Source organism: Asterias amurensis, chromosome 17 (genome assembly GCF_032118995.1).
Source record: "Asterias amurensis chromosome 17, ASM3211899v1".
NCBI lineage: Eukaryota > Metazoa > Echinodermata > Asteroidea > Forcipulatida > Asteriidae > Asterias > Asterias amurensis.
In genome coordinates, this window is record NC_092664.1 from 7,864,788 (window position 1) to 7,891,367 (window position 26,580).

The window sequence follows — 26,580 nt, forward strand, 5'->3', positions numbered from 1 at the left end:
TTATTTATTAAGCCTTCTTTTTATGAGAGAAATGTTGTCACTTTTACTAGCTAGGGCTAGGTACATGAGGTAGTTGTTGGACGGAAAACTTTTGTATGGCGGCCTCGTGTTGACCTTTTGCCCTTGAGGAAAACTTTCCGTATCCTGCAAATAGGGATCTCATATTAGATACTATTTTATTTCATAACACTACAGATGAACAAGTGGTGACAGGATACGGAAACTTTTCCGACTGTAAAGATGCCCTTCCTCCTTTTTTTAATAGGGTGCCCACAAGCCTTGGTGCCCCTCCTTCCGTGTTGGATGTCTGACACTTCGCACCTTTGCCACTTCGTACCCAATACAATACAATACAATGACCTTTGTTAGATCCCAAAAAGGGTAATTCAAATGCTCGCATACAGTAAAAACATTATAAAACAGACAATGGCTATATACAATTACAAGAAAAACCACTGAAAAGCGATAAGAAAAATACTGGAAACTGGGCAATAAATTTACAATTATCGTTAGTAAAAATTTAGATAAGAAAAATACTGAAGACTGGGCAATAATTAATAATTATCGTTTAAAATTGAGATTGTGGTGTGCTATTGCACGAGGGATAAAGGAGGATGGGTCAGCGGTCCCAGTGCCGACACCGACGTTAGCACTAAACAAAAAGGCATACTTGGAGTTCGTAGGTTTGAACCCGGAGACTCAAATGGTAAGTGCATTGCCAAGGAAGCTCGACCTAGCGAGCCCTCGGCTTGGCAGGAGATCGAAGCAGAAAGCACACGGCTGCTCAACGCTGAGACCTCCAAGAAACCGCGACCGGGAAGGACGAAAACTAGCAAGCGGAAAGTTGATGTACGAGAAGGAGCAAACACCGGCAAATCTAACCCCAAACGAGCAGGAAAGAAAAGTGAACACAAACGGGTTCAGAGCCTCTACAAGTTCAAAAAAAAGATTCTTGTTGCGGAAACCTTGGATAATAAAGTCCGCGAAAAGTGCAAACTCGACCCGAAGGAAGTCGAAGACTTCTACAGGGAGAAACTGGAGGAAACTCCTGAGATTGCAGGGTGGCGTTAAGATTTCCAAAGGCGTTGAAGAACCATCCGTACAAGTGAAAAAAGTGCAAGTAAAAAACGCCACCCATCTGTCCTAACAAAGGGTCAGTGGACTTGGCCTGCTCCTAAACTGCTCCACGGTTTGGGCAGTCACACAGCTGATGCTGGAAGGTTGTTCCACAGGGTGACCTCTGATTTGTGATGTTGATGGAACTAGGTGTGGTGGACAGGATGGTATTGCCACAAATAAACCATGAGTGATTTGGTAAAGCATGATGACTTCGCTTTTTGCTCGTCACTCGCACAGTGTCTGCCATTGCAGATCTTGTAGCATTGAGGTTACACTGTGAGGTGGATCGTAATATGCTTGACAAAGTGGGCTGCCTGTCTCTGTATCATGTCGATCTTGGAGATAAGGTCTTGAGTGTGTGGATCCCGGACTGTTAATAATACAAAAGAAATATTATTGTCCGGACTTTGCATATATGAATGGTAATTGCCTTAATTAGAGTCTACAGTATAACGAGTCTAATTATAGCATCATTATTTCTGTGGAAATAATGAGGATAAAGGATTAACCTGTTGCACAATGATGACTTTCAAATATTTATCTACTTTTTTATAAGTATGAGCTTTGAGACTAATTAAGTTGAGTAATTAGTGGTAGAAAATGAATTTAGCAAAATAATGATGAAGTGATTAGTGCTATATCGATGGCATTCAAAAAGAAATCGTCACACCCTTGTTTACGCGATGAAGTGAAGACAAAAAATATGTTTAGTGTCCCAATCCCCTTCCTTTTTAAAGGGCCCCCATGGATTTTTTTTGAAGTAATGAGGGAGATGTTGTGAACCATTTATAAATACCTCAGACAGTTTCGCTATTCCTATTGGTGGAGAGCGCGTCATGTGGGTGTGTATAAACCTTTGTTTATGACTAGGAAAAAGTGTTGAAACGTGGGCGTGACATGCAAGCTTGCACCTGTACTTATAAGACGGTTTCTTCATTCCTGTTGGTCGAGAGCAACGGCCGAGACAGTTTGCCACATCACGCGATACGCGCAGCGAGCACAGCATCTCCTTATGAGCGGTTGTTTACCAGTGTGCCTTACTATTTCATAGCTGGGTGTTGTGTTGAAAGAAATCATTGAACAGTTATAGTTTTTGCATTTAATTTACTTTTTTACCAAAAGTGTTGATGTTTTTTGACTGAAAAGGTATTTATAAATGGGAATCAAAGTGTGTTGAATCGGTTTTCGACTAGTGGTTTAAACCCGCCGAGGCCTGGTTCTTGATAATTTACCTCGACTTCGTCTCGGTAAAATTATCAAGTACCATGCCTCGTTGGGATTAAACCACTAGAAGAAAACTTCTGTACCACACATTGATTCCCTTATTTAAAATAATGACACTAAAGAAAAGGAAAAGATTTTTTTAAATATTAAACCATTTTAAACGAATGAACATAATGAACTTCTCTTCAAAAGATGGTACAAGCCCGACACACTTTAAAATGACTGCATTTTAAAACTAAATTCTTTATTTTTCCAGAATATTTTTTTGTCAGATACAATATCTTTCCAAAACCTACCTTCCCCATTTTTCAGAGCATTTTACCAGTAAACAATTAGTAATATTAGATATAAACTTTAAAACTCAACTTGCGGAGTCTTGTGATTGATTGAGCTTAGTAGCGCATATTTGTTGCACTGGGAGCTGAGATGTTTTAAGGAATGAATTAAACGATGGCCCAGTAATGATGTTGGAAGCGCTTTGAGAGTGACGCCCTCCTGTTGTAAAACCTGGTTATTATTATAATCAATATTATTATTATGTGACCTCCTCTCCATCAATCAGAAAGGATTAGCTGTCTTGGGTATTTATGATTGGCAAATATAATTGATTGCTTTCGTGAAAGTCTACAGTGTATTCGTGAGCCGGGCTAACAACCTCATTACTGCTGTGAACGTGACGTACACTGACAACTTTTCCAGTTTTGAACTGTTCTTAAAAACAAAGTCCGACCTTTGAGACTAATTATTTGTGTGATTATTGTTAGAAAAATATATAAACAATAATAATGAAGCGCTTGGGGTAGATCAGCCCTTTATGTTTGATGCTGGCAATTAAATTTATTGAAAAAATAATCCATTAATTGGCCTCAAGAGCATTGCTAAATTGGTATTTGTTCCTCCGAAGAGAACCCATATATGTTGTGTTTTCTTTGGGCTATGCAGGCATCATGAATAAGCCATAAACATGAGAGGTCTCGAGTCTAGAACAATGTGGAAGCTTTACTGCAGGTTGAGTGTACAATTTTCACTGCTTATTCTCTGTTTATTTTTATCTTCAACCTTTCCCAGATTCCTTGTGAGAGCCAGTGATGAAGGAGGTAAGTCTATTTAAAAAAAAAAGAGAATAAAAAGGTAGTGACAAGGCCTTAAACGGCGGTTTTAAACCTTTATCGCACGGCCAGGACCCTGCAAGGTTTTAAACGGCCGTTTAAGAATGAGTAACTACTCTTTTATTCCCATTCATAAATGCCATTTTGGTTAAAAGCCGTAAATAAAAGTAGGAAACTCTGTAAAACTTATCTATTTCCCGACGTCTAGCTCTGTACGTCTGGGAACGAGGTTGTGGGCTAACCTGTGCACAAACCAAAAGGAATAGCGAAACTGTCTGAGGTATTTATGAATGTTCCTTGAATTTAATAAGCAACTTTGATCGACCAAGATTATTCGAAAACAAGTACTGTCACACCATGGGTCGGATTTTCCCAGGGTGGACCTTACAGTGAAGTGTTTTTTGCAGGGGATGAGTTATCACATGGACAGATTTAAGCTTGGGCGATACCACGATATTATCGAATATCGCGATACGAATTTGGAAATGTTCCGATATCGGATCGATTTGGTTTTAATCGAAATAACGATATATCGCGATATCGATTAAGTATCACAATATCGTGATCCTAGCTGAGAAATCTTGCACCCCATAGGTTTGGAGGAAAACCAGAAGAATAGGTCATTAGAACACCTCTTTTATGCTATGACTGTCTCTTCTACAACTTTCACTTGGAGTTTGAAGACTGATGGTGTCAAATTTAATTAATCGCGATTATATCGAATATTGCGATATATTGTCGGCGATATAACGTGAATAAAATAAATCGATATCGCCCAAGCTTAGACAGATTACAACGAAACCCCAAATTGTGCTCTGAACTATAACATAATAATTTAATTTCCAAAATCCAATAAATCATACAACTCTACTAGTTGGTTTGACCTAATAAAGCCCTTAAAGGAACACGTTGCCTTGGATCGGTCGAGTTGGTCTTTGAAAAGCGTCCTGTAACCGTTTGTTATAACATCGATATGGTTAGAAAGATGTTGTTAAAGTATAATACAATGATCTACACAAATATGCCTCGAAATTGCCTGGTTTTCCTTTTACCTCGTCGACAAACACGGTCGGCCATTTATGGGAGTCAAAACAACTTTGACTCCCATAAATGGCCGACTGTGTTAGTTGGCGACGTAAAATGAAAACCGTGCAATTTTGAGTGATACTTGTGTGGATCATTATATTCTACTTATAAAACATCTTTCTAACCATATGCATTTCATAACAAACGGTTTCAAACGCTTTTTATAGACCAACTCGTCCGACCCAAGGTAACCCAATAAATAAACCTAAAACCACACCACAAATGTTCGCAATTCACACTTAGCGAGAAATGTTGGCATGGTTAGTTGTACTCTGCAATTTCATACGATATGTTGTCTCATCAAAAGTCTGGGTGTGACTCCAAGTTCCCACAGAACTAAACTGGTGTTCAGCCAACTTTGATGAGCCATTTGTTGGTATAACCCATATTTTTGTAACCTTTGTATACCCCAACCACAACAAAATCAGGAGACGGAGCATTTTCAATTGCAGGCCCTTGCAGGGTTCAAAATTAACTGTCGCCATATGCGAGTGAAAAAAGGCGGGGGAGTCAAAATCCTTCCTTCATTAGCTCGCCGGCCGAGTCAAATAATTTTCCTTTCTCACTTCATTCTTCCGTTATAAATTACTTTTCTTTTCTATATTTCCTTGTGTTTTCACATAATGTGTAAGTACAAATAGAAAAGAATAAACAAAATCTCCCAAAATAACAACTGCCAAAGAATTTCTTTGTGAACAATTGGATGTCGGAGCCACTTGCCTCGATGATAAAGGCACTGGGCACGTTTGGTAATTGCCAAAGACCAGTCTTCTCACTTGGTGTATATTTACAAAATATTAAACCTGTGAAAATTTGAACTCAATTGGTAACAGAAGTTGTGAGAAAATAATTGAAGAAAAAACACCCTTGCCGCACAAGCTGTGTGCTTTCAGATGCTTGATTTCGAGACCTCAGCTGAAGTCTTGAAATCAATCAAGATATTTTAGTGGGAAATTTACTTCTTTCTCAAAAACTCTGTTACTTCAGAGGGAGCCGTTTCTCACAATGTACTTTCAACAGCTTTCCATTGCTCATTACCAAGTAAGTTTTATGCTAATAATTATTTTGAGTAAATACGAATAGTGTCCAGTGTGAGCTTACAATTAGGCTGGCTTACCGTCACCCACGGACAATCCACTGGTTCAAACAACGCTTTTGGTAGTTGGAAACGGAAATGTTTCCTTTTTAAAATTTAGGCTAAAAATAAGTTTAATGTTTATGTGACCAGGCACTTTAAGGGACTGCCCCCTCTTAAGTTAACTAATGGTTGACTTAGCAGCAGCCCACCTGCTGAGGGTCTTATTTCCCAGGGTATGGTCAGTGTGGTCAGCCCCAGCTCTACCCCAGGTATAGTGTAGCTATTGTGCAACTAAGTCATTCCATTGCAAGTTATCATCGTGTGAACAAGTCATTTTCCAAGAGTCTCAGAGCTATTCCAGTTTTCAGAGTTATTCCCATCCTTGTAAATGTAAGTACCAAATCTTTCTTTGTTTCTTATTACTGCTAAACTACAATCCATATTTGTGTTTATTATTATTGCCATTTCTAAGGAGATTCACTGTATTTTAAGTGAAATGGATAAGTTTCCTTTGTCTATACAATTGTAGTTCTTTGCATTTGTTGTTACTTTTGTTTTAGTTTGGAAGCACTAATTAAGCCAGTGTTTTGCCCAAACTTGTCCTTTTTGGATTGTCTTTATTCTGTTTATATTTGAAACAGTCGAGGATAATGTTTCCTTGGATTAATTAACCTTGCTATATGGAGGAAGGAAAAGAGTTCTTTTACAAGTTTCCTTGAGAAATAGTTTGGTTTATTATAATTTACTTTACATGTCATTGAAGATGGAGTGTATAGTTATTTGTTGTTTTAGACTCTTCCATGTCCATACTTTTAGTGTTCATGTCACAGGGAAGTTTAAATTAGTTGTATGGATTTCATTTCATTATTGGTTTTTCTTGTTAATTGATTTACCTAGTTCATTGCAAAGTTCTTGCTAGGATAACTTTGATTGAGTCACTTTTGATAATTGTTATTATTCCTTATTTTGCTCATTTTGCCATTAAGGTCTTTCAGTTATGATTAAGTTATTGTTTCTTTTGTACATTAGATTTCTGTGTTTCTATTCCATGAAACTTCAGAGATTTACAGTTTCTTGTGTTAGGTTCTAGCATAGACCCCACATGAGATTCTTAGTATTGTATGCTATGGTTTGTTTATTGCAGAGATGTAGAGATTAAGTAATTAAGTACACCAGCTGTGGAATGTCTTAGGAACTTCCAAGGTTCATGGCTGTGTGTTTGGTTTGTTGACATAGGTTTAGCTACATCACATAACTCTGTGTTGATGCAGTTATCAATACTGTGCTGTGTGTGTGATGAGGGCATGGTATAGTTAATTGCTATGTGATCACTGCACAGGTGGCTTACATCCAGAACCACTATCTAGATTGGTTATGTTACAGCCATGTTGCTAGCTCATTAGTATGTATTTGTCTTTTTGGACAGTCCTGTCTATTGTGTATAGCAGTGTTAAAACTTAGTGTTCTTTACTGGACTCTAGAGTTTTCGTGAATATTTAATAAGGTGGACTGAGGAACTATTTTATCTTTGGCTAAAAGGGTATAATAATAAATGTGTTTCTCTATTGTAAAAGTTTATCTTCTTGCGCTGGAGACATTTTCTCTTTGCCATAGAATTTAATGTTTCAGGTTTACTTTGGTTATTTTGATTTAATGTTTGTATTTTCTACATTTCTATTGTATAATCTTATGTTTGCTTATAATCTTTTTCTTTTCTGTTCTTTTATAGACTTACGCATCAACCCTTTTTAAAAATCTTTTGTGCTTGTGAATAAAATACTTGTATAAAGAACCAATCTTGTCGGGTCACATTTATCTGTGGTCTGTTGTGAACATTGTGTTTTGTGAACTACAAAAAGTACCCAAACCCTTTAAAGTCCTTAAACAGGGGTCATTCCCAAGTTACAACAACCTTGGAAGCAGAGCAGAGGGGACCATTCAATTACCCCCTTATTCAATCACCCCCATTACAGACCGTAGGGGGCGCTATACGCAAAACAGGAATTAACCAAAATTAAACAGGGGGTGTTCTTTTATGTACATGGGCAGTGACATTTTTTTTTTTTTTTTTTGCTTCTTCTTTTGTACTATTTAAAACATTGATAGGAAATCCTAGTTTGAGAGGATTAGGGGAACATGCATGAATTTTAAATGCGTGTCAGAAAAATTGTTCTTATTAGCATAGATATCTGATTGGCACTGTCAAAAAACCTTTTGTGTGCAATTAATCAAGTATCATATCTTTTGGCAAATACTTACCGGAATGTCATTCAGAACAAAAATAGCAATTATGATTTGGATTTGATTTGGATTTGATATTGCTAAACTGATGAATTTGAATTCCTCCTTTTGACCGATTTTGTCCCCACAGTGAAGCACCAGGGGGGTCACAGGCTCTTTGGAGTGTGCAGTTTGTTTTGATGCTTAACGGAAACGTTATGCAGCATAAAGAGACTATTCTCATGCCAATTTGTTTTCCCCTTTTTCTTTGCAATCGTACAGTTAAGGTGCGCCTTGTCAATGGTCAGACACCATACGAAGGAAGGTTGGAGGTGAATTATCAGGGTCTTTGGGGGACAGTATGTAGCACTTTGTGGACTATTAAAAATGCCAACGTGGTCTGTCGCCAGCTTGGGTATCCTATGGCTTCCCAGGTCTGGCCGGGCAATCAGTTCGGGAAAGGCACAGGACCTATTCTCATGCATCGTGTCAGCTGTCATGGGGACGAGTCCAGCATTGATCGGTGCAATCACGATGGCTGGTTTGTACATCACTTCTGCACTCATGCTGCTGATGTTGGAGTTTCATGTGATCTCAACACATTGCCAGCAGGTAAGCAAATCTTACTTAGCTTGAGAAGATGATGAATGATAACATTGGTGTCTTATATAGCGCACGTATCTACCAAACAAGGTACTCAAGGCGCGTATATATACACAAACTTCCAAAGATGCAGTGATGAATTCTGAGACTCAATTATGTAGCACCATAAGGGTTTACAAGGTGCTACGGCGCAGATAAATGCACTGGGTTGTTCACACGTTACACTACACATGGGATCAACGGCGTTACGTCCCATCTGAAGGTACGAAGCAATGGTTAAATGTCTTGCTAAAGGACACAAGTGTCACTGCTGAGTATTTGAATGAAGATAATGTTATCATAATAATATGCAGTCTAATATAGCCCATATATCTACCCACAAGGTACTCACAAACAGGCGCTTGAACAAGGAGAGAGATTTTAGTTAGTGAAATTTTTAATTTTGATACTGATTTATGTTCCACCAGAGTAGGCGGGTCTGTGCATGGGGAACAGGTTGGCTAGTGTCTTTCATTGGCTTTCACCTCAGCAAAACCTGGTTTGAATCCCACCTCAGATAAACGCAATCGGAATCCAATGATGTAAAACTAAAGTGCAACAAATAGAAAATGTGTTGAAAAGGCATAAATGCAATGTAAACAAATGTGAGAAGCTAGCACATACATGTATGCGAACACCATAGTTTCAATGTTTGTTTTTCTAGTGTGACTCGTCAATGGGACCACTACCTACAAAGTGAAATAGCTTAATGCATACATATGATTTAAATTGCTTATCTACTATAAACATTCGCACCCGAACTTGGTTTTTGTTACCTGTCAATGAGTTAATGATTGAGCTTTGAAATGGAGCATTGTCAACTACATTTATGTTTCAAGTGCGACTCGTCAATGGGACCACTACCCATGAAGGCAGGGTGGAGGTGTACTTCAAGTGCCAGTGGGGAACCATCTGTGACTACATCTGGGGCCTCAAGGAAGCTGATACTGTCTGCCGACAGCTTGGCTACCCATCTGCTTCCCATGCCTGGTCGGGGGCTCACTTCGGCCAAGGATCCTTGCCAATCATCCTTAATCAAGTTGCCTGCAATGGGAACGAATCCAGTTTAGTTGAGTGTAATCATGATGATTGGTTCAACAATCAATACTGCAACCATGGCCAAGATGCTGGGGTGACTTGCGAAACATCGTTCCTTACAACCGGTAAGTGGAAACAAGTTTTACACAATTTTTGTTTTAAAGAAATTGACTGTGATGGTCACTGAAACAGGTTGAAGGGAGCTTTTAACAGTCTTTTCTCTCCTACCTCACTATCCTTGATGTATTTGGCATCCCTTAAAGCTATGAGAAAAGACGAAGGTCCTTTTGGCGGAGAATGCCACATGGTATTGTGGGTTGCCAGAGGACGCTGTGTGAAAAAAGTCTTAGCATTAATGGAAATATGCAAATGTAGTATTTCACTTTACAGTTAAGTATTAGCGCAGACACCCCTACCACACTGTTATGTTATGTGTCGTTATACCGCCCTCTTGTGTTGGCACAGTTGCCATGCGGGCAGCCATCTTGTATTACTGTGATTCTTGAGAGTTAGGCCGGATCCGAATTGGCGGCTACGGCCATGGCTACGGCCGGATCGCCGCGTCATCATGCATTGAAGTATAGGACACCCTTAGTAACACCCCTGGCAACGGTCGCAGCCGCATCCGTAGCCAAAAATTCGGACACGGCCTTAGAGAACATGACCCGATGATACTACAACAGAGTGTGTTGTAGGACTTGAGTTTAGGACTAGGAATTGAGTTCGACTCAAGCCTGATGGCTCACGGGCTAGGATTGTGGGCGATTGCGGTGTGTGTGTGTGATGGGGCTGCGTGGATGTACATTACAGGCGCTGTGTGGGTGTGCGTGAGAGTACGGTGTGCTATTCCGTTTAGAGTCAGTCGGGTGACTGGGTTGCATTCGGGCGGCTGAGGTGCTCTATGGTTTTAGCTTTATTAGTCTACACAGCCTTGATCAAGGCTACAATTTTGGTGATGTTAACTTGACTTGTACTCGCTTTACCAACGTTGGCTTGGGCTTACATTCTTAGGCACTGGACACAATTGGTAAAATAACCGTTAGCATAAAAACTTACTTGGTAACATGCAATGGAGAGTTGTTGATTGTGAGAAACGGCTCCTTCTGAAGAAACATAGTTTTTGAGAAAGAAGTAGTTTTCCTCTAAAATATTCAAACTTGATTTTGAGACCTCAGAATTAGATATTGAGGTCCCGAAATCAAGCATCTGAAAGCAAAGGTGTCCAGTGTCTTAAAAGTCACATCCAAAAAGACAAAGCAACTATAAGTATCTTGGTTTAAGTATACAAATACAAACACTATAACAATAACACCACTTGATCAAACACTTGAAAGTCTTTTTTGTTTTGATTAGTGTTGGTGAGGCTTGTCAATGGATCAACTCCATATGAAGGGAGAGTTGAGGTGTACCAGGAAGACATATGGGGCACCATCTGTGGGGATAACTGGGACTTGAAGGATGCTCAAGTCATCTGTCGACAGCTAGGCTATCCAACGGCCACTCAGGCTTGGCAGAATTCTCACTTTGGCCAGGGTGAAAGACTGACTCTCTGGAGTAATGTAACGTGTGATGGCAACGAGTCCAGTATAGCAGAATGTGGTTACAGTTCGTGGATGAGCCAAACATGTTCTGACGCAGGAGGTGCTGCTGTGAGGTGTGGTGAAGAACATCTGATAATAGAAGAAACTGAGAAAAGTGAGTTTCAATAAGGGAATAAAAAGGGTAGTGACGATCGTTCTTAAAGGCAGATGGACACCTCACTTTGTAACAAGTAATGGGGACAGGTTGCAAGATGGTATAAAACATTGTGAGAATCGGCTCCCTCAGAACAGGGCTGTGAAATCTCCGCTTTAAAGCAGATTTCCGCTCTTTTTAATTTTCCCACAGTCCGCATTTTTCTTGGGTTCCGCTTTTTTCCTGTTCCTTGTTTTTCTTTCTTTTTTCTTTTTTTTACATCCGAACTAGATCGTCAAGCAGCACGTACCTGGAATCGGGAAGCACTTTGATTGCGATTTGATTTTGACATGTGAGTCGGGGGCTAGACCCGGTAAAATGCTCCATGTTGGGCTTTCATTGGAGCTGTTGTTGTTAATTTTTCGTTTAGCGCGATGTCTATTTTACATGTACTTCAATGTCATTGTTCCATTGCACCAATAGAGGGCGCTTTACTAAAAAGCCAACACCTTGAGACAGAATTAGGCACACATGGTTTTCCCCCACGCGACGTCCGAGCGTTGTGTATAAGGTGTGTATTTTTGGGACAAGAAAAATATATGGCAGTCGACGACGAGGACTCATCGCGCTTGTGGATTTGTTTCTAAAGGAATGGTACAAAAATATATTGAAAGTGAGGATGCACAACACATTGTTACATGTAAGAATTGTGGCCTGCATGTATATGTTTCTGTGAATGTCTTGTTTATTATTACGTTCGTATAGTGCTGGCCCAAAATCCGGAAAACAATTTCCTGCTTTTTTTTTCATGACCCGCTCACAGGCCTGTCGGAAGTGGAGTAGTTTTCGAGAAAGGAGTAATTTTCAATAAACTTGATTTCGAGACCCCAGATTTAGAATTTGAGGTCTCGAAATTGAGCATCTGAAATGCACACAACTTCATGTGACAAGGGTGTATTTTCTTTCATATCTCGCAACTTCGACGACTGCTTAAGCTCAAATTTCACAGGTTTGTTATTTTGTACATACATACATATATGTTGAGATACAGCAAGTGAGAAGACTAATCATTGACAATTACCAATAGTGTCCAATGTCTTTAAACTGCCGTTTAAAACAGGCAGGGTCACGGCCTTGCAATAAAGGCAGCTCAAGAATGAGTCAATACTCTCTTATTTACATTCATAAATATCTTTTTGGTTAAAAGGCGTAATAAAGTAAGAAACTCGTCCTTGAGCTCTGTACGTGTGTTGCATTATTATATGACTGAAACAGTTTTTGGATATGCATTTGTGGGCGTTCCCCCATGTGACGCACTCTCCACCAATAGGAATAGCAAAACTATCTGAGGTATTTATAAACTAATTTTCAATCAACTGTAAAAGATGAACTCTAACAGACCCCTTAATCCAACTTTGTTTTGTCTAACATCTCATTGACCTTATCTCATTGACATTGCACCTTTCCAGTTCGTCTGGTCGATGGAGCAGGCCCTCATGAGGGGCGTGTGGAAATCTTATACAAATGCTTCTGGGGTACATTTTCTGGTAAAGTCTTGAACATTAGAGAAGCCAATGTAATCTGTCGACAGCTCGGCTTTCCCTCGGCTTACAGTACCTTATGGTTTGGTAACTTCGGCCGGGGAACAGGGCCAGTACTTTTGACCCACATGATATGCAATGGAGATGAAACAAGCATTGATCAGTGCGACCGTAAGGAGTGGTTTGAAAACGCACGTGGGATTACTCATTTCTATGATGTGGGAGTGATCTGCAATGTGGAACCTCAACTACCCCGTAAGTAATTGTGGTTGTCAAGTGTTCTAATAAATAGTTAGTGAATTGTTAAATAAAACATGTGACCCGCTCTGATGATGAGGAATATCGAGTAAATTTCATTTTTGCGTTGATCATCTTAATCTAAACAGGCAAATCTTAACATTTTAAATGAAACAAAAATCAAGATCGTATGACCCTCCTGTCTGAAATAATGTGGAATTTTCAACGACCTTGGCGCTTAATTTTAGGACCCGTTTTGGAAAACATAAACGCCAGAAAAATTAAACCAAAAATTACCAAACCTGTCCAGTGCCTTTAAGAAATATTCTTATAATACAAATGTTATCATATTGTATTTTATCTTCCAGTCCACCAATCAGAAGCTCGAACTACTAGGGGGATCATATATGCTACGACCTCTGTTTTATATCCTACTTCCTCTGTTTTTATTTCAAAGTGCATATTGTGAAATGTCATTTTGTCATGCTACGTATACGGACAGTGCAAAAATTACATTCTAATCTTTGTGCGCCTGAAAAAAAACGCTCTGAAATTTCATATTTTGTGCGTTGCAAGTGAGACTGGAAGATAAATTCGCGAAATACTCGCGCTTGTGTGATAACATATAGTGTTGTATGCCATCAATTGTGCATACTTTCATATGAAGCCATTGCTGGTAAATTGACAAATTGACAGTGATTTTAACTTTCCATTTATAAAGCTCCGATCCGACTGGTGAACGGGAACACCCCATATGAAGGAAGAGTAGAGATATACCACAAATGCTACTGGGGTACCATTTGTAGTCGAGGCTGGACATTGCAAGAAGCGGATGTCATCTGTAGGCAGTTGGGCTACCCTTCCGCAACGCATGCTTGGGGGAGGGCTCACTTCGGGAGAGGCACTGGACTTCTTTGGTTGAATGTTGAGGGCTGTAATGGAAGTGAATCAAATATCATACAGTGCAACCACTGGGGATGGTCGAATTACATTAGTACTCATAGCAAAGAGGTTGGAGTGACATGCAGTAGGATTGGACTGAATTCACCCTCACAAGGTGAGTAACATGTTTGATTATTGTCGAAGACCAGTCTCTCACTTGTTGTATCCCATCATGACCATCTAATAACAAGCCTGTGAAAATTTGAGCTCAATTGGTCATCCAAGTTGCGAGGAAATGATGAAAGAAAAAGCAACCTTGTTGGACAAATTTGTGTGCTTTCAGATGGGAATAAAAGACTTCTAGCTAGAAGTCTTTTATTATTTTAGTGAGAAATTACCTCTTTCTCAAAAACTACGTTACTTCATCGGGGGAGTCGTTTCCCACAATGTTTTATACTATCAACAGCTCTCCAATGCTCGTTACCAAGTCAGTTTTTAAATTAATATTTGTTTTGAGTAATTACCAAACGTGTACCTTCCTGAATGAGTCGCATGTCCAAGTCTTTTATCCTGAGTCGCAGTTCTCAGTGTTGAGTTCAATCAATTCCTTAATTGCTGCAATGATGTTCAAAAAATACTTATACACTTTTTGCAGTTCGCCTTGTCAACGGAACCAGCCCTTATGAAGGCAGACTGGAGGTGTATTACAAAGACCAATGGGGTGCAGTTTGCAATAAAGGATGGAGCATGCTTGAGTCCAGTGTCATCTGCCGCCAGCTCCACTACCCTCCTGCAACTCTAGCAAACTGGCAGGGAGCCCACCTCGTACAGGGACAGGGAGGGATACTCCTTAACAACGTGACATGCATTGGAAATGAAACTAGCATTGATCAGTGTTACTACAGTGACTGGTCTAGTGATAATTGCAGTCATAGTGAGGTGGTTGGTGTAACCTGTGGGGAAGGATCCAAGGCTCCAGAACTTCATAACGTCTCAAGTCATGTTAATTCATCACACGGTAAGATTGAAGAATAAATTATTTGAACATAGAAGTATGAAACCGTTTCATCCAATTTACTCTGGTTGTCGGCCCAAGGACTCTTATAAAAGTGCACTTTTAAGTGATTAAAATCACTGTACTAGCCAAGAACCCCATGTAGAGAAGACGAATAAGGAAGTTTCCGTTTTAGATGTGGGAGTTAAACCCTAGAAAGCAAGTCCTGGGAAAAGCCACACTTTCAGGAAGGGACTGAAAACCCAATCCACATAGTGCCCCAAGTGAGATTTGAACTGATGGGGTCCTACAGATGGAAGGCAAGGAAATAAATACCACTACGCCAACATGACCGCTCAACTGTTTAGACGATCTTTGGAATAAGTTTGTCCCTTTTGGAAAAGCTGCCCTCCAGATTTCCGCGAGGAAATAAATACCACTACGCCAACATGACCGCCCAACTGTTTAGGCGATCTTTGGAATAAGTTTGTCCCTTTTGTAAAAGCTGCCCTCCAGATTTCCGCGAGGAAATAAATACCACTACGCCAACATGACAGCCCAACTGTTTAGACGATCTTTGGAATAAGTCTGTCCCTTTTGTAAAAGCTGCCCTCCAGATTTCTGCGAGGAAATAAATACCACTACGCCAACATGACAGCCCAACTGTTAGGCACATAAGGCACTTAAGTGCCCAGTGGTTTCACGCTTGGAATCTTTTGTCTCGTCAGGTTTTATAATTATTTCCTGCAGTTGTCAAAATGTTTAAGGAAAGTATAGCACATTGCTATTTCTGTGCCTTGTTTTTGGCTGTAAAGCAGGATGTACATGTAGCCTTTATACAATTTGCAGCAAAGTATTAGACGAGGGATATACGAAGGGGTAAACTGATAAAATTTAACTTTGAAAAGGAACTTTCTTCGACTTTTGTTCATTCCCCAGCCCCAATAGGTGCAGTACGCCTTGCAGGTGGACAAACACCCAATGAAGGTAGAGTGGAAGTGTTCTATAAATGCAGTTGGGGTACAATCTGCAACATAGGTTGGAGCATTCGAGCAGCAAATGTGGTGTGTAGACAGCTCGGGTACCCTTCTGCCAGCCAGGCCTGGGGCGAGGTCATGTTTGGTAAAAACATTGAATCCATGTTCCTTGAAAATGTTCAATGCAATGGAACCGAGTCTGGTATTGAACAGTGCAACCACAGCCGATGGTTGCAAAACGCAAACCAGTGTTTCACTAGGGACGTTGGGGTGACTTGTGACACCAAAACCCCTCCACCAGGTGAGAATCTTGATAACTTAAACGAAAACTCACTTTAAATAAGGGAATAAATGGTAGCGACGAGTTCTTAAATGGCCGTTTAAACCAGGAAGGGTCGTTGCCGTGTGATAAAGGCCCGAGCCGAAGGAACTAGATTACGCGTGCGCTTAGAAATAGATTATGCGCGCGCTAAGAAACGAAATACGCACTGTAGCTAATACATTGTAGCTATGAATTGCGCGTTCCGCAAGATAATATTGGCGTACAAGCGCGCCCGACACCAAAGCCAGCCAGTTATAAACAGCTCCAGCTGGTCATTAACAATCGTTTAAACATTCCTACATGATGTGCTCTCCACTAAGCTTGGGCGATATCTCGATATAATCGAAAATTGCGATACCATTTCTTAAACGATTACGGTATTGTCTTGATTTTTGATAATCAAATTATCGGCAAATCGTGATTTTGATGAAGTTTGATGATGATGTCGTCCCTAATTATTATTATTATTATTATTATCATTATCATTATCATTATCATTATCATTATCATTATCATTATCATTATCATTATCATTATCATTATCATTATCATTATCATTATCATTATCATTATCATTATCATTATCATTATCATTATCATTATCATTATCATTATCATTATCATTATCATTATCATTATCATTATCATTATCATTATCATTATCATTATCATTATCATTATCATTATCATTATCATTATCATTATCATTATCATTATCATTATCATTATCATTATCATTATCATTATCATTATCATTATCATTATCATTATCATTATCATTATCATTATCATTATCATTATCATTATCATTATCATTATCATTATCATTATCATTATCATTATCATTATCATTATCATTATCATTATCATTATCATTATCATTATCATTATCATTATCATTATCATTATCATTATCATTATCATTATCATTATCATTATCATTATCATTATCATTATCATTATCATTATCATTATCATTATCATTATCATTATCATTATCATTATCATTATCATTATCATTATCATTATCATTATCATTATCATTATCATTATCATTATCATTATCATTATCATTATCATTATCATTATCATTATCATTATCATTATCATTATCATTATCATTATCATTATCATTATCATTATCATTATCATTATCATTATCATTATCATTATCATTATCATTATCATTATCATTATCATTATCATTATCATTATCATTATCATTATCATTATCATTATCATTATCATTATCATTATCATTATCATTATCATTATCATTATCATTATCATTATCATTATCATTATCATTATCATTATCATTATCATTATCATTATCATTATCATTATCATTATCATTATCATTATCATTATCATTATCATTATCATTATCATTATCATTATCATTATCATTATCATTATCATTATCATTATCATTATCATTATCATTATCATTATCATTATCATTATCATTATCATTATCATTATCATTATCATTATCATTATCATTATCATTATCATTATCATTATCATTATCATTATCATTATCATTATCATTATCATTATCATTATCATTATCATTATCATTATCATTATCATTATCATTATCATTATCATTATCATTATCATTATCATTATCATTATCATTATCATTATCATTATCATTATCATTATCATTATCATTATCATTATCATTATCATTATCATTATCATTATCATTATCATTATCATTATCATTATCATTATCATTATCATTATCATTATCATTATCATTATCATTATCATTATCATTATCATTATCATTATCATTATCATTATCATTATCATTATCATTATCATTATCATTATCATTATCATTATCATTATCATTATCATTATCATTATCATTATCATTATCATTATCATTATCATTATCATTATCATTATCATTATCATTATCATTATCATTATCATTATCATTATCATTATCATTATCATTATCATTATCATTATCATTATCATTATCATTATCATTATCATTATCATTATCATTATCATTATCATTATCATTATCATTATCATTATCATTATCATTATCATTATCATTATCATTATCATTATCATTATCATTATCATTATCATTATCATTATCATTATCATTATCATTATCATTATCATTATCATTATCATTATCATTATCATTTATTCGGCCAAGATTTCAACAAACAGTACAAGATACAATATTACCGTACTAAAGAAATATAACAGTATAAGAAACAACAAATGTAAACTTATGACACCTAGAACAATTGTAAACCAATGATTGAATGAGACAGAGCACTGGCAATCAAGAAAGACAATTATAAAAACAGACAGGACAAGCCCATTCTAAGATGGCAAGGATTAATAAAAGTGAGCCTAACCACTGTGACTCGAAAAGCTATCAACTCGAAAGCCTATATTCGGCGTCTGCTTTCACAAAATAGCTGTAAAGAATGCACATAGTCACTGTTCAATCCAACAGGCCAAACCAAAAGAAACCAGTGTAATGTTGTTTTGAAAGTTGCTGGGCCTACCCTCCAATCAAAATGAAAAAGATCTACTTGGATGTTATATAAACAAATAATGAATGTTTTTCATTCGTGCAACAGTGCGAATTCGTTGAAAGATGGAATGTTCCATTCAACTTGGCTCCGCCCCATTGATAATAGAACTCATGAAAATATTTGCACTATATTGCACTTATAAACATTCATTATTTGTATACTATAAAACTCGCTTCAAAATGTATTTCAAATTGTACCTCACTCGGTTATACTGGTTTGCTGACAGATAAATGTTTGTGTATTGACATTTAATCCACATACGTGTTTCTTGAATTCTTGGTAAATGTACTCCAAATAAATGTGGAAATGTCAATCTGCTGACTCTGTAAATTCACAGATCTATAAATTCACTCTGGAGAAAGCTATTATTAAGCTTAACTAGTTTTGTTCATTGCTTTGTATTTGTAAAGCCAGTTTAATGTTTCTTACTTTTTTAGCTAATCCTTTCTTCTATTTACAGTTCCAGTTCGTCTTGCCAATTCTTCCTTCCCTTACGAAGGAAGAGTGGAATTGTTCTACAGTGGCCAGTGGGGTGTGTTGGTTTCCAAGAGCTGGAGCATTGAAATGGCCAACATTGTTTGCCGACAGCTTGGGTACCCCTCAGCTTTAAATGCCTGGCCGGGGGGTCATTTTGGTTCTAGAGTAGAACCAGTTCTCTTGAGGATCCTCTCATGTCAAGGAAACGAAGAAAGTATTGACAAGTGTGACCACCAGGGATGGTTTAATACCTATGGAATATTTCGAGAAGAGTTTAATGAAGCCATTTTTGATCTTGGAGTGACTTGTACCCAACAAAGCGAAGTGGACCCTCAAGGTAAGGTTTTCTTTTGTGTTTTATTTTTTTATTTTGGGTGTGTGCTGGTGTGTTTGTTTAGTTTGCTTTGTTTTTGTTGGGTTGTTTGTTTGGTGGGGATGTTTGGGTGATCGTTTTGTTTCTTTGTTGGAGTAATGTGGTGTTTGTTGGGGTATGTTTGGTTTGTTTTTATTTTGGTTTGGGTTTTTTCTTGGGGGGGGGGGGTTTACCCAGGTTATGAATGCGGACTCATCAGACTAATTTCAAGACTCCTTACTCTTGACTTTGACTTTACCCTAACGATGTGTTACTCGGACTCGACCCAAAAGATTTGGGACTCTGACTCAACACTGAGGACTCAAACTTGAGGAGTGAAGACACATATACAACTTTCACTTTTTTTCTTCAAAGGTAACTGTGGAACAGCTACAAGTAACGACAAAGTTTTGGGAATTCTGACCTGGCCTGTTGCTGCCGCTGGGGAAACTGTCGGCTCAGTTGAGACATGTCCACTCAACTCAATAAAAGGTCAGCTACAGACTTTTGAAGAGTCAGAAAATGGGAGGGTTACAAACCCTCCCATTTTCTGACTCTTCAACATTAGTGGAGCACTTTGTGTGTTAGCGGTATTTTTGTCCATGATTAAAAAACATTTTTCCCCATTATTGCTTTTAAAGGTGTTGTATATGACACAAATGTGTTCATAATTTGTAAAGAAAACATGGGAAGTATGCAGTATATAAACAGACAGTTATATTTTGTTGCTTGCTGTAAACTTGCTTAACGTTGAGTCCAAACACTTATAACAAAGTGTGTCTATACTTTGTCTTGGGCCTGACACTGTAGACCATATTGAATAACCCTTTTTTGCTTTGAAAGTCGCAATCTTGTAGGGCAAACTGTATGCGCGTCTAAAGGCGTACATAAAAGAAGCATGCAGCATTCCCAGTTTTATTTCTATGGCACAAGCACGCACACACACACGCACACGCTCGCAAACGCCATCTTGTAGGGCAGATATTTGAACGGTGATGTCCATATTCAATACGGTCATTAGACTATTATGCAAAACAAAATCTGACATGCATCCAACGTGAATGGATACAGCTATCATAACTGGTTTAAATTTTGACAGTTTGTCCTTGTTCAACCTCAATTTATTATAAAGTTAGCGTCAGTTTCCCTCGTGAGTTATTACTTGATATTCAAAGACTTTATCTGCAATCACTCGATCCACAGCTGGCTTACCAAGAGCTGTTCGTGAATGTTTGGTAGCTGATCCACCTCGCTGGGGAAACTATACAGACGAGAGTTGTGGGGAAGTTATTACCGATGATGTACTAGTAGAAGAAGTGAGTATGTTATCCATGAATTTTTTTAACATACTATAAATGCTTGTAAAGTGTAACAATGTAATGCTTGCAATGTGTAACAATGTTGTATTTGAGATTTAAGACCTAGTTGCATTTGTAATTCTATTGATTAAGTTTGTTGTTGAATGTTTTTAAGAATGTTTACTCCCGTTGTTATGATTCAGTATTTTCTTATGTTTTAGTTTGTCTATTTGTCCATGTTCAGCGCCCTAGAGCATGTTTACACATGATTAGGGCGCTATACAAGTTTGTGTATTATTATTATTATCTAATCAAAATCTAATTTAATAATTTACTGTTTTAAGTGCACTACGTACAATTATCTCAGCAACGAGAAGAGTAAAAAGTAAACAATTACTACCATAATAAGAACAAAACAAATGTGTTTTAACCAATGACTTACAGGCAGTGGACACTATTGGTAATTGTCAAAGACCAGTGTTCTCACTTGGTGTATCTCAACATATGCATGAAATAGCAAACCTGTGAAAATTTGAGCTCAACTGGTCGTCGAAGTTGCGAGATAATAATGAAAGAAAAAAACACCCTTGTTAGACGAAGTTGTGTGCTTCAGATGCTTGATTTTGAGACCTCAAATTATAAATCTGAGGTCTCAAAATCAAAGTTGTGGAAAATTACTTCTTTCTCGAAAACTACGTTACTTCAGAGGGAGCCATTTCTCACAATGTTTTATACTATCAACAGCTCTCCATTACTTGTATAACCATGTAAGTTTTTATGCAAACAATTATTTTGAGTAATTACCATAGTGTCCACTGCCTTTTAAAGCCATTATACACTTTCGGTTCAGAAAGAAAGTAAAATGTTCACAGATTTACAAATAATTTACAGGGTTTACAGAAGGTAATGGTGAAAGACTTCTTTTGAAATATTGTTCCATGAAATGCTTTACTTTTTGAGAAAACATTAAAACAATATTAATTCTCGTTAGCGAGAATTATGGATTTATTCTAAACACATGTCATGACACGGCGAAACGCGCGGAAACAAGAGTGGGTTTTCCCGTTAATTTCTCCCGACTCAGATGACCGATTGAGCCTAAATTTTCACAGGTTTGTTATTTTATATATAAGTTGTGATACACGAAGTGTGGGACTTGGACAATACTGTTTACCGAAAGTGTAATGGCTTTAAGGATTCCCAGCTGTGGGCTTGCATGAATGTTTGATGGAAGATCAAACCACATGGAAGCAACTGAGTATGTCTATAGCCTACCAGATTTATGATATTTCTGAATAAAAAGTGAGTATCAAAGTAAAAGAGTGATTGTTTTAAATTATAAGTTTTAAAATGTACCAGTGAGAAATCACCTTTTTCTCAAACACTACAATACTTGCAATTTTTTCACATGTTTTTATGCTAGCAATTGTTTTGAGTAATTACCAATAGTGTCCAGTACATTTTAAATGACAAGTAGAATGAGTTTAAAATATTAGAGTATCAAAAGAGTCTAAGTTTTGGTGACCACCAAAGTAATTTTTAAAAGTGTGTTGATTAAAATGAGTTTTAAAATAAGTCGGCATTAAAGTGAATGTTTTGGTGTGTATCAAAGTGTATATGCTTACTTCCTTCATAGTCTAAACACTTACATAAACTGCTCAACGGTTAGAAAAAGGCCTTATACAGCCTACTATGTAGTTTTGATATCTTCAAACTGTTGCACACTTTATTTTGGTCCTATAAAGACAAGCACAGTTAGCTGGATCATATCATTTTTATCACTATTTTATTTAGAATAGCCGTCAATTTACTTAAGTATATGCTTTCAAATCATATGTCTTAAACTTGTAACAGTGTAATTTTTTTCAAGTTTTTAATCTCGTTACTTTTCTCTAATTTGACCTCTGGTCGCCATGGTGAATTTGAATGAATGAATGAATGAATGAGTACACTGTGGCCCTGTATTTTTATTTAAATTGATTGGTGCGAGGGCTTTGAAACATTTGGGCATATTTGATGAAGTATCGACCATGTTTTCTTTTTCTTCCGCAGTCGACTCAACTTATCAAGGAAGCAAGCACGATTACCACTCCAGTGAAGAAATCACTTGGTTTCATCACCCAAGTTTCTTGTGTTGTGTCAATTGCAGCATTTACGATCAGATTGGTAGTGAACCTAATTTCAAGGTAAGAAAGAAGTTTCCCTAACCCCCCTAACAGGTCAGCCCTCAACCAAATAAGCTTAGCCGTAAGGTTGCCTGTCTCCCAATTTTGTCAATTTGTTAAATGATGGATTGCACAAAGCGTCATCAATCGCCATTTTTGATGATAAACAATGCAAAAGTGCATACATCTATGTGCTGCGCACAGCTCTAAGCCAATGATAGCCTTGCATGCAAGCACATTTTCATTTAAATATGGCGGATGATGACACGTTGTAAAATCCATCTATAGACCGATACAGTACTCCACCCACGACGATCGTGTGAGCAAGAACACATGGGGCTCTCCAATGCCTTTCTGCACAATTTTGTGCGCGCACCAAGATTCGTGCAGGCATTTCGAACCTTTTTTTTGTACCTCGTTGCGTCGCAATTGGTCAATACGCAATGGGGCAGGGCTTAATGGATTGGTCTGTTCAGGGTGGCAATCGGAAGTTGAACCTTCCTAAAACTAGGAATCGCAGTTCAAATCCTGATGTCATTTTGTGTGTTATCCCCCCAAAAATTAACATAATCACATCGGTGGATAGAGGTACATGTAACATTTTTATATTAAATACATTACGTGGGTCCCAGGTCAAAATTCCAGTTAAACCTAGTTAAACTGGGTTTAACTGGAACTTGTTGAAACCAGTTGATAAACTAGTTAAACACAGTTAAACCAGTTGGTTTAATATGGAAAACGGACCGAAACCAACTTGGTTAAAACTTAAACCTAGTTGAACACAGTTAAACCTAGTCCAAACCAGTTGGTTAATATGGAAAATGGACGAGTTTGTGGTCACTATCCAGTTGAACGACCTGGGGTGCCAGAGCAAAGATATTGACAAAATAGGGAGACCGCCATCAGAGGGCTAGATAGCTCAGTTGGTAGAGCGTCAGCATGTTAATCCGGAGGTTGTTAATTGTTTTAATCCCATTGCAGTCAATTTGTCTTTGTTCAACCCCAAAAGGCAATATCTTATGACTGATAAGTTCTTGATTAATTGTTGCAGGAAACAACGGAGTACAATCGGAAAAGCTCATCACATTTCCATTCAGTTCAGCCTCTCTGTTATTGCCTTGTATGCTATATTCCTTGGAGGTGTTGTCAAGGCAACGGTAAATACAGCCGATTAGACAATTTAGACGATTTGTTTTTTAAAAAAAATTCAAGAAATGCAGTTAACTTATTGGGTATTTTCCTTGGTAATTCACTTTACATTCACTATCAAAATCTTGAAAAAAGTGCAAGGGGTCACAGTGCATGACACTGTTGAGCATTTCTTTGTTATTAATTCTAGAAAGATGTATTCAAAAATTATAATAAATCTACTTCTCATTGTACTTTCATGATTCATTTCTTCAAGTAATTTTAAAATCCTTTCTCTTTTTAACTCTACCCTGTTAAGGAGTTAGAGCCTACCTGTACAATGGTCAGTGCATCGCTTCTTTACTTTACTCTAACGACTATGATCTGGACGACTATTGAAGCAAAGGACATTTACCGCACATTGAAGGTATCATCTGAGTTAACAACCCTAGATATAGTTCTATCCTGTGTCATTGCTTGGGGTAAGTATGTGATAGTTTCATATTTTTTGTTATTCTTCGGTCTTCTTAGAGGCGGATTAACCAGAAAATAAGTCAAATTGCTTGTTATTGAAAACAAAATGAATGAAAAATGAAAAGTTTACTAGAATAGGATCTTAACCTGTTACCTCGAAACAGTTGAAGGTGCTCATGTTCTGTTTGCCAAATGATGGCGGTTTATCTATTTTGTCAAAGGTTTATGTGTGGGGGTGCCAGTCAGATGCCATTGAATCCCTATACATTATCTTCAACCCAGGTGGTAGTTAAAAATCAGGACAGTTCTTTTCAGAACTGAGAAGTCTCCCAGACAATCTAATAAATCTACTCAGCCATATAATATAAAAAGACAGTTCTCTAACAAAAAACTGTACCTGGCAACTCAGGGCTCGATTTAGACAAAGCCCGGCGTGCAAATAGTCAAGAGTGCCAAGTCACAAGGGCTAGTGAAAATTTGTGCGGGCTGAGTGAAAAGAACAGCTGACTAGACCGACGGGCTAGTTAAGGAAAAAAGTTAGTGCAAGGCCTGCAAGTTAGATACACACATGGTGTTACAGCAAACCAAATTTATATTGATACCTCACCATGCAATACATCGAATCATGATAGTTCATGTCAACATTCACCATGGATTTGTATCGCTGATTCTCTTATCTGCTCTGCAGGAAGATAGTGTCTATTATTATAGGATTAACAATTCAAGTACTTTTTCAATACAATTTTACTGCATTATTCAAAGGAGCTCCAGTTGTTGCTGTTCTGATGACACTAATGACACATGAAGACAGCTATCACAATGAAAACTAGTAAGTAGCCTGGTTTTATTAGTTAACCCTCTGTCGCTGGCAATTATTTTGTTTGAATCGTCCTCGTTGGTTGGTTGGTTGGTTGGTTGGTTTAACAGAAAGTATCAGTCCAAACTCTTCTTGAATTGGAATAGATATTTGAATTTATCGGTCTTTGAAACAGATGCAGTGATGAGTCCTGCAGACTTTTGTTTGGTAGTTTTTCATATGCAAGGAAATAGCTGAAGCCACTCTGAGCAAAGGTGTTATGAACTGACCCTGTTGCTGTTGTTGTTTTCTCAAACTGCAGTTGTTTGATCACTTTTGGTCTACCGATGTACCTGGGTCTCTTTACACCCATGGCTGTTCTCTTCATCATCAACATCATCTTGTACCTCCTGACCATACACAGCCTTCTCAAGGTCCAAGAAGTGTCTCGAGTCCGGAAGATTGCCAAGCGCCTCCAGAACACCATTGGCGTCTCCACCCTCATGAGCCTGAGCTGGTGTTTTGGATTTCTGGTTCTTGATACGAGCATGCCCACTTACGAGGTCATCTTCTGTACTATCAGCTCATTGCAGGTGATTATGATATTAGTTCTATTGATATATTGGGTGCGTTCGTTTAGCTTTCCCTGGGGTCGACCAGGGAAAGAAAAAAACCGCCACACACCGGGGTCGACCATGGGAAGCTAAACGAATGCACCCATATTTCTTTGGTAATACATACCACAATACCTGAGAGGTGAACTTCATTACTGTATATGGAAACCCTGAGAACATCTGTAAACAAGGGTGCTTTACTATGACCCAGAAATACCAGTGTTAATTGTTTGTAGTCCTTTAGCAAGCATAATTAATGCTGTAGCATTGAAGCCTGAGGAAAAAAGGGTCAGAGTGCTTGCAATGCTCCAGATATACGAAGATAAAACCTTATCTTCAAGCATACATAAAAAATACTGTAACTTGGAAGCCTCAGAAAACCTGTAAATAAGGATTCTTGTGAAAAGCTAGAAATTCCAGGATGAACCCCAACTCTTTCAGCAAATATAATTTGAAAAATGTAGCTAGCGAAGCCTATGGAATCCTAGGAACAAGCGTGCTTGCCATGAAACACAAACTCTTCCACCAACACTTTTGACAACTCTGTAAAG

General features: G+C 37.7%; 1 protein-coding gene across 3 annotated transcripts in view; it reads left to right on the plus strand.

Annotated features, from left to right (window-relative positions):
* Positions 1-26,580, plus strand: part of LOC139949663 (scavenger receptor cysteine-rich domain-containing protein DMBT1-like) — a 30,616-nt gene that overhangs the window by 734 nt on the left and 3,302 nt on the right. For 2 of the 3 annotated variants that reach the window (XM_071948120.1, XM_071948121.1), the window contains exons 2-17: positions 3,412-3,440; positions 8,119-8,448; positions 9,318-9,641; positions 10,870-11,211; positions 12,660-12,986; positions 13,690-14,025; positions 14,506-14,868; positions 15,784-16,122; positions 19,186-19,539; positions 19,930-20,046; positions 20,758-20,870; positions 22,905-23,038; positions 24,069-24,174; positions 24,465-24,627; positions 25,382-25,448; positions 25,738-26,008. In XM_071948120.1, coding sequence (XP_071804221.1) covers positions 8,259-8,448; positions 9,318-9,641; positions 10,870-11,211; positions 12,660-12,986; positions 13,690-14,025; positions 14,506-14,868; positions 15,784-16,122; positions 19,186-19,539; positions 19,930-20,046; positions 20,758-20,870; positions 22,905-23,038; positions 24,069-24,174; positions 24,465-24,627; positions 25,382-25,448; positions 25,738-26,008 — 3,546 coding nt within the window. In that variant the 5' untranslated portion in view covers positions 3,412-3,440; positions 8,119-8,258. The remainder of the gene's footprint in view (positions 1-3,411; positions 3,441-8,118; positions 8,449-9,317; positions 9,642-10,869; positions 11,212-12,659; positions 12,987-13,689; positions 14,026-14,505; positions 14,869-15,783; positions 16,123-19,185; positions 19,540-19,929; positions 20,047-20,757; positions 20,871-22,904; positions 23,039-24,068; positions 24,175-24,464; positions 24,628-25,381; positions 25,449-25,737; positions 26,009-26,580) is intronic. The other variant, XM_071948122.1, reaches the window with a different exon arrangement.